This window comes from Cebus imitator, unplaced genomic scaffold, assembly GCF_001604975.1.
Source record: "Cebus imitator isolate Cc_AM_T3 unplaced genomic scaffold, Cebus_imitator-1.0 Scaffold315, whole genome shotgun sequence".
Lineage (NCBI taxonomy): Eukaryota > Metazoa > Chordata > Mammalia > Primates > Cebidae > Cebus > Cebus imitator.
Window position 1 is genome coordinate 2,632,656 of NW_016107630.1, and position 8,569 is coordinate 2,641,224.

The 8,569-nt window shown below is 34.2% G+C and overlaps 1 protein-coding gene and 1 long non-coding RNA gene across 5 annotated transcripts in view; one reads left to right on the plus strand and one right to left on the minus strand.

Moving 5' to 3' along the window:
* The window catches only part of LOC119467653, an 81,516-nt gene extending 76,600 nt beyond the window's left edge, over positions 1-4,916 (plus strand). The window contains exon 3 of the long non-coding RNA XR_005196200.1: positions 4,791-4,916. This is a non-coding gene — a long non-coding RNA (uncharacterized LOC119467653). The remainder of the gene's footprint in view (positions 1-4,790) is intronic.
* The window catches only part of LOC108286178 (TLC domain-containing protein 4), a 78,460-nt gene that overhangs the window by 33,949 nt on the left and 35,942 nt on the right, over positions 1-8,569 (minus strand). For all 4 annotated transcript variants that reach the window (XM_017503792.2, XM_017503793.2, XM_017503795.2 and 1 more), the window contains exon 5: positions 7,713-7,807. In XM_017503792.2, coding sequence (XP_017359281.1) covers positions 7,713-7,807 — 95 coding nt within the window. The remainder of the gene's footprint in view (positions 1-7,712; positions 7,808-8,569) is intronic.

Here is an 8,569-nt window from a genome sequence, read left to right on the forward strand (position 1 = left end):
CTTTCTGACCCAAGATTGCCAGAACCACTTCAATACGTAAAATGAAATTTTAAATTTTAGTTTTGGCCAGATGCAGTGGCTCATGGTGTAATCCCAGTACTCTGGGAGGCCGAGGTGGGTGGATTACTTGAGGTCAGGAGTTCAAAACCAGCCTGGCCAACATCTGTATTTTAGTTTCTACTAAAAATACAGAACAATAAACTGGGTGTGGTGGTGGGTGCCTGTAATCCCAGCTACTTGGGAGGCCGAAGCAGAGAACTGCTGGAATCTGGGAGGTGGAGGTTGCACTGAGCCGAGATCGTGCCACTGCACTCCAGCCTGGGCAACAGAGCAAGACTCCTTCTCAAAGAAAAATAAAATAAAATAAAATTTTTTTTAGTTTTGATCACATTTTTATAATACACATATATGAGAAATGCTGTTTTTGACTTATGCATTTTGACTTATACACGTATGCATATAGGAAAAAAGTACATTCCTAAATGTAAATGTTAAGTAAGTAAATAATATAATAGTTATATAGGCTGTGAGATTGGGGCATCATTTTTTCTTTTTGCTTGTCAATGTTTCCTAATCCTTAAATAAAAATGAATTACCTAAATAACTTTTAAAATATTTATCACAGCTTTTTATTTACAATGTTGCTTTTAGGGAATAATGCTTCCAATATTGCTTTTGGAAACCACTGAATTCCCAATGTATGCCTTTATGGTTCTCTTTCTACCTTCTGAGTTGCCTGATCATCCTTCTTCTGGTCCCTGACCCTGACTGACTGCACTGTCCTTTAAGCGAAGCTTCATTTCTAATGGCATATGGGCCACTTTCCCCTGGGACAGCCATACATCTCCAAAAACCTCTTACCATCTAAAAGTATCTCTCTAAATTGCTTCTCCCATTTCCTTCCACGGTGTCATCTTCCTCTAGTGCTCTGGATCATTTGGTCTCTTCTTTCCCTTCCTTCTCTGAAATCCAAATTAGATACTGTGCTCTACTCACTGCAAAATGACTCAGATTTGTTTCTTCCTCATTAATATAACCACTGCTATAACCATTAAAATCAACTTCTTTGTAATCTGTCACCTATATTACTTCAATCACCTCCTAAAAGATATCCTCCCCCCCCAACCAACCAGATTTTTTTCTGCATATCATCATCGGTTTTATCCTTCTAACATGCCAGTTGTATCAAGTTATTTTCTGGCTAAATATCCTACAACTATTCTGTGAAAAGCAAAAATGCAAGGCTAGTAAGTGTGAATTTTCACTCCACCTATCAGGTGGACCCATCTTACTCATCCAAATGTATAACCATCACCCATGTCTACACAAATCCCATTCCCCGACAGCCCAAGTCCTCAATATCACCCATGAAGATCTGGCATCTCCCCAGTGACTTTCCTCAAAATGTGTTCTGACTAGGAAGCTTTCCCTACTTTTTTTTCCAATACAAATATGCATATTTTTGAAGGCTTAGTTTAAATCCAGCCTAGCTCAAAACCTCTCTTAGAAAATTTAAAGGCATAAATATACATATGAACATTTATGTGAAACTCCGAGAATCTACATCAAGTACTATCAGCAGTTATCTCTGGAGAATCAGACCTAGAAAACATTCTACTTACTAAGCCCTATATTTCTACAAACTCAATTTTTTTTTTTTTACTAATGCCTATATTCAAAAAAAAATTAATGAATTAACACAATGATCCTTCCATTCCTTAAATTACTATGGTATTACTGATTGATCCCTGGATGACATTTTAATTTTTACATAGTATCTTATATTTAAATCTTAAATCCCTAATTGAAAGCACAGGTTCTATCCTATCATCAATCCCTACCTCCCACCTGCCTTAGTTCACAACCTCTGTAATACCTGGTTGATCCGGCCAGTAGGGAAAAAAAAGAAAAAGAAAAAAAACTTAAAAAAAAAAAAAAAATCCTGTGAGTTTGATTGGGAAAAAAAAAAAAAAGAAGTTAAAAACCCTCTGTGAGTCACACTGGGGTGTAGAACTGTGCTTCAGTAATCTTGCTTCTGTATTTTCTAATCCTGTACACTATCAATATATCAATGACTCTGGGCTCATTTAATCTAATACACCCATGACAGATAGCATCATATGTGACATACACTTCCATCGGCATAGGTGGCCATTAGATAAGATTCCGGTTATGCGTAATTCCTCATTACTTTATCCTTTTCTCTCCTATTCAAGAAAACCTGCTAAAATACAATTGAGATAGATGCTATTAAAGCAGTAAGATTAAATCTTTCTATAATATTTTTAAATAATTACAAATTCTGATACTTTATTGTTGGTAAATTATGACAAAACTCACAACTGACTCATGGTCAGTGTGGTGTTTCTGCTCTGTCATCTACCTTTAAGGAGCTTTGCATAGACTAAAATCTACATTTGCCATGGCCTCTGCATGACTATGAGGGAAAACAAAACAGGATTTGTCGGATCCCTTCTGAAGCTTAAAAGAAAACTCTCCTTTCGGCAAGTAATTATGGAAGTCTGGATTTTCTTACCATGGGAATTTTTCCTACCAGCTAAGAGTAGCTAAGACCAGAGGTTTAAAAGGTAGAGGGAAAAGAGAACTAAATTATGCACCTACTATTGCTAGTATAGTGCTAAATACTGTTCTACCACCAAAGGTGTGGACAAAGATGGGCACCCTTTCCCTACTACACCACACTATATTACACCACACTACACTACCCTACACTATACTATGACTATATGTTGGTAGGAATTAAGTTCAGGGACTTCCAAATTGGAATCCTGTGTAAAAATATGACTGTGTTCTACAGTGGCAATGATGGGGCATTTTTAAATAGGTAATAGACTGAGCCAGAGTCTCAGCACAATGGAAATGTGCTGACACTCTGGGCCAGTCTATTACCTATTAATGGAAACCGTTTCAGAGTATCATCAACCTAGAATTGAGGTTTGGAAACAAAATCTATTACTATATTTAATAACTATTTGCTTAATTCTAATCATTCAAGGTTTTTGATTATTATAAAACAGAGATGAAAGTTTGAGCTAACACACAGGCGTGGACTGTCAAATCAGACTCATGTGAAACAGTGTTCTTATCTAGCATTAATTAAGCTCTACTAAATGTTACAAAGATAGAGACCATCAAATAATTCAAGTGAAGCAGAGAGAGGTCTGGGATAACAAGGGCCCCTGGCAGCCCATGTCTTTCTTTCCTTGCTGTGTGCCTACATGACCTTCTCCCAGGAACTGTGCCTTATAGATACTGGGTTCTCTTTACTATAAGGTAATCCTTACCCAAGGACACCCTGCTAAGGTCATTTTAAAGTTTCTTCTTCCTAACACACATCAGTACTCTATTTATCCTAAGTCCTGTTGACAAGGAGATTAGATTGGGCCACGTGCCTTGTTTTTCTCCCCTTCTGTCCCCCAAAGAAGTGAATGGATTGCCAGGCCAGCTGCTTTCACCCCTTCCTCCTAGGGTTACTTAAGAACCTGGTGACAGAACTTAGCTTATTGTTAATTCCCCCATTGCCTAGTTCTCTTGCATTAGTACTAAATCAAATCATTTCAACAAAACAGTTGCATCACAGAATCTCAGAATAAGAATAGAACTTTAAAGACTATTTAATGCAAGCTCCTACCTAAAACGTCTGCTTATTGTATCTACTTTTATATCTATCCAATTAAAGCTATCTTACAGTAGAATTGCCGCTCCAAAAGGCCTTTCTATTGTTATAATCTTCCAATCACTGAGCATGCCTTTCTTCTATCAAAGAGAAGTCTCCCTTACCTCTCTTTACCACCGCATTGGTCCTAGTCCCAACATCCTAATTAATCTAGAGTAAGTCTACTCCCCCTTCCACTCAGTAGTCCTTTCACATTTCCAGGAACATTTCAAAGCCATCATGTCCTAGTTCTTAGCTTTTCTAGGCTGACATCTCTAGGTCCTTCAGCTAGATACTAGCTACCTAATCTAGTATCTCCTCTTTATGGTTAACTGGCAGCTCTCTTACAGAAGTTTAGGGACTTCAGATGATGATGGTCCTGGATGTGGTCTGACCAGGCAAGCTATGTGTGAATTGGATATCATCGCTCCCATAACAGAATCTAAATTTGAAACAGCTTTCTGTTTTAGCAGATGTGATATACTATTGGCATAACTGAGATGCAGTCATCTACCACCTCCAGGTCATTCTTTATCTTTAGGCTTCATTGAACCTAAATGCAAAACTTAACATTTATCACTATTAAGTTCCACTCATTTGTTTCAGTTTACAGTGCCAATATGAAGCCTTTTTAAAAATGTAATACATTGTCCAATATGTTATTAGTTTTCCTACCTTTGTTTCAGTTATCTGATAAGCTTGCTTTAACTTTTTTATTATGGTAAAGTATATATGACATAAGATTTATCCTTTTGACAGCTTTTAAGCGTACAATTCAGTGGCATTAAGTGCATTCATTTTGTTAAACAACCACCATCACCATCCATCTCCAGAACTTTCCATATTCCCAAATGGAAACTCAGTACCATTAAACAATAATTCCCCATTATCCATTCCGCCCTGTCCCTGGCAACAACTATTCTATTTCCTGTCTTTATGAATTTGATTATTCTAGTTACCTGATATAAAAAGATTCATATGATATGCTTGTTTTTAAAAATCTATTTAAGAACAAAATATTGACTTGGGTGGACATGACGATCTTCTTAGCTACATCTATCTTATTGCACACCAAATCTAATCTACAACCTATTTTCTTTCCTGGCATTGAAAGGAAAATAGGATTCAAAAAGCAAACAAGATTAGAGGAAAAAAAGCGAAACAGCTCTGCTAAGGTAATTCCACTACACATATCCGAGAAGACACCCTGTGCCCCTAGAGGAACACGAAACAGTAACCACAGGACAAGGAAGGTAGGTAGAGCCAGACTGGAACTCCTCCTACACCAACAATGAGGAAGGCCTTACAGGAGTTTGTTACATTTGGAAATTATGGGAATGGTCACATCAGATATTTTATATCAAAAAATAAATTTTTAAAAATTTAAATTTTAATTACAAAACAAAAAACCACACATACATGTATGTATGTATGTGTGTGTATATAAACACATAACATATATTTTGTTGTAAATATATAACACATATATATATATTTTTGACACTGACCACTTAACAGTTTTGCCATGCTAATCCCTCCATTAGTAGTAAGAGTTACAAACTAACTGTACATTTGTGCTTTTATATAGACTTCTATAAGTGAGCTATAGAAATACTAACAAAATAATTAATTATCAACTTAATTCTGCCAGTGTTTTGCTCATTACTGTATAAGAAAGTTGAAAATCTTTTGTTTCAGGAAGAAAAGGATTGCTTGTTGAGTTTTTAAAATATTTTTCAGTAATTAATATTTAACATGTTTTATTAAATGCAAAATTAGTGGTAATTAGAAATCATACAGACCTGAATATCAAATCTTGCTTTAGTAAGCTATATTAGGTGGCTATTTTTAAATCTACCTAGTTAATTTTTGAAATTTTGTTATCTTCTGAGATATTGCTATAACAGTTAATATAGTTACCTAAAATTTATTTTTAAGGCTATCTGAATGGAAGAAAAGGAGGAAATACAGTAGTTGTATGTAACTGCAAATAGTCAATGCTATTAAAATCTTTTTAAAACAAGAGAGTTTTTTTAATACTGTTAATAATTAAAATGTCAGCAAGTCATGGCATTTGTTTTATGGCATTTCTATGGAGAGTTTCCTTTAAACTAAACATAAGGCCAATATTTTTCTAATTCTTGTCTCCTGTTAATTACAACTTTGCTGAATCTAAAATGACAAATCTTTCATTTTTAATACTGCTTCATACATGTCTGCTCATAAAATGTTTTTAAAATATAGATATTGGGGTAAAGCATTAAACAAGAAACAGAAATCTCACCTTTAAGGCATCACAGTGCTCCTAATAACCCTAAACAAATGCACTAAGAACCATTTGAACCAAGTTTTTTCCTAACTTGCAGCAGAATGATTTAATGCTCAGATTCAAGTGTGGTGTAATAATACAGCGGATTTGGAAATGGAAGCATATTGAGTGACTTTCAAGTTTAAATGTTTTCCAAATATATTCTAACTCATTATCTAAAGGCATGGTTCAATTGGAGATAGAACATGATTCACAAGGAATACACACACAAAAAAACGAAAGCTACCAAAGCAGTCAGAAAGGATGTACAAAGGATGGTAGTTTGTCCTTAAAACTTGGAGATTAAAGCATAAATGTGTTCATTTCTCCTAGAATAAGAGATCAGCTTGTCATGCTTTCCTTGATAATTAGTATCCTGCTCCAGGGGTGAAAGGTGAATATCAGGGAAAAAATGCTGTAGGATTTGTACCTCTCTCTATAGACAGAAGAAAATTCCTTAAGCTCTAAATTACTCTGCCAGAGAATTTTAAAACTTCAATAAATATAGAGAGATACAAAAATAGCAATCAAGACATTATATAACCTATAATACCTTAAACTCCAAAGAATCTTACTTTGCAACTATTTCTTCAGTAGGGATACATTTTAAACCTACAGAGAACTTGCTTCTATTTGTCACTTTAAGTTTTACTTTGTTCTAATAACAAAATCATTTAAGAAAAAAAAAGCTTCCTGCAAATAGCTTAAACGGTTACATAAGTATTAAGTCAAAGCGCTTTCCAAATACAAGTTCTCATTATTACATAAGTGATAAGAATTTCATGACCATTTGCCCCTAAAAATTATAATTATTATTATTTTTGTTAGACTTACTTAGAATAACAAAATGCACAAAGTGACCTGGGAATTCACTGCATGGAAAAAAAAACCTTCTTATAGTCAATGAGTAACTACCGTTAAGATTGGTAAATAACATGGGATCTTTAGAGCATCTATTAACATTCATCATTTCACCTAATTCTTCCTGTTTAGTTTCCCTATGAATAGATTCACCTTAAAAGATAAATTTTAGACTATAACAATGGAACATATAATGACATATCAAAAATGCAACCATCTTTAGGAAAAAAATTGCAGTTGCAGTATCTATGTTGAGCTTGTTGTTTTATCTATGTTGAAAAATAACTGATTCTAGAGAAACCTAACAAACATGTAAGGAATATAAAGTTGCTAGTTTATAAATGTATATGTAGAAAATTTTTTAGATATACAATTTAATATGTTTTATTGCCTGAGATCTGTTAGAGGAATCCTCTAATAACCTTGGTCTTAGAATTCTGATAAAGTCTCCACTGCTCCAACCTACTTAAATGTAATTATGGATATACATGTAATTGCACATGGAATTAAGCAGAAAAGAAATATTTTCACTGGCTCATCTCCCTGGCAATTAAATCGTAAATGCATCTAGAAAGAGACAAATATCTATAGCTACACAACCCTGAAGGTTTTAAATTAAAATTCAAGGAATTAGAGTCATCTGCCTGTCTCAAAATCTATGAATACAGACAGATACACCAACACAGACACACATAAAGTTATTATTTTAGTTAATACACAAGATAGCATATCACAAAAGCAATCCCTGAATGCATCTGGAGAGGGTCATTAAAAACTAAGAATTGTATGTTTAGATTTGTGTTCACCCATACATCACAATTCCCAATCTTGTCTGCTAGTTAGGCCACAGAAAATCCTGAAACTTACCAGTATAAAGTAGTATGCATACAGGGCTGCACAATGATGTATTATAAAAAATTTGTCACCAATCACTTTCCAATACAAAATTATAATGGACAAATCTGTAAGAAAAAAAAAGTGAGTAAGGTATTACATAAGAAAGTTGCACTGTTTTTCAAGTATATTGAACTCTTTTTCCTGCCAACTCATCACGGTCCACTCTGAGCCCAGAGCACTTTGTTCATGCCTCAGTCAGTCTAATATCTACTTTGCCATAAAATTTCAGCTCCTATATGCCTGTCTCACCCACTCTCTTGTGGCTCCTCCAGAACAAGAACTAGGTTATGAGCATCTTTATACTCTCAGAATCTAGCACAAGGCCTGGCATATAGGTTGGTGCAAAAGTAATTACGATTTTTGCCATTATTTTTAATGACAAAAACTGCAATTACTTTGTACCAACTTAATTATATGTAATACAATATTCATTAAAAACATAAATGAATAACTTGCTTCCAGAGTAAAAATAAACAAAAAATAGTATTGAATAGAAATAATTTTAAATAAGCTTAAATGACTGATTTTTGTCACTACAATAATTCAAACAGAGATAAGATGGTCATAGGGAAGGTACAAAATGATAAACTCATTTATAAAACAAATTCTACAAAAAAATACTTTAAAAATAAAAAAGAATGCAACTAAATATTAATTGAAAATAGTGATGCCACAAAGAACTATAACTACTAAAAAGAAAAACAAAGAAAAAGGTTCTGAAGTTAAACACTATTACTCAGAAAGTAATTTGTTTCCTTTAATAAAATAGAAATTGTTCCATAAGGCAGAACATGGTGGCTCACACCTGTAACCCCAGCGCTTTGGGA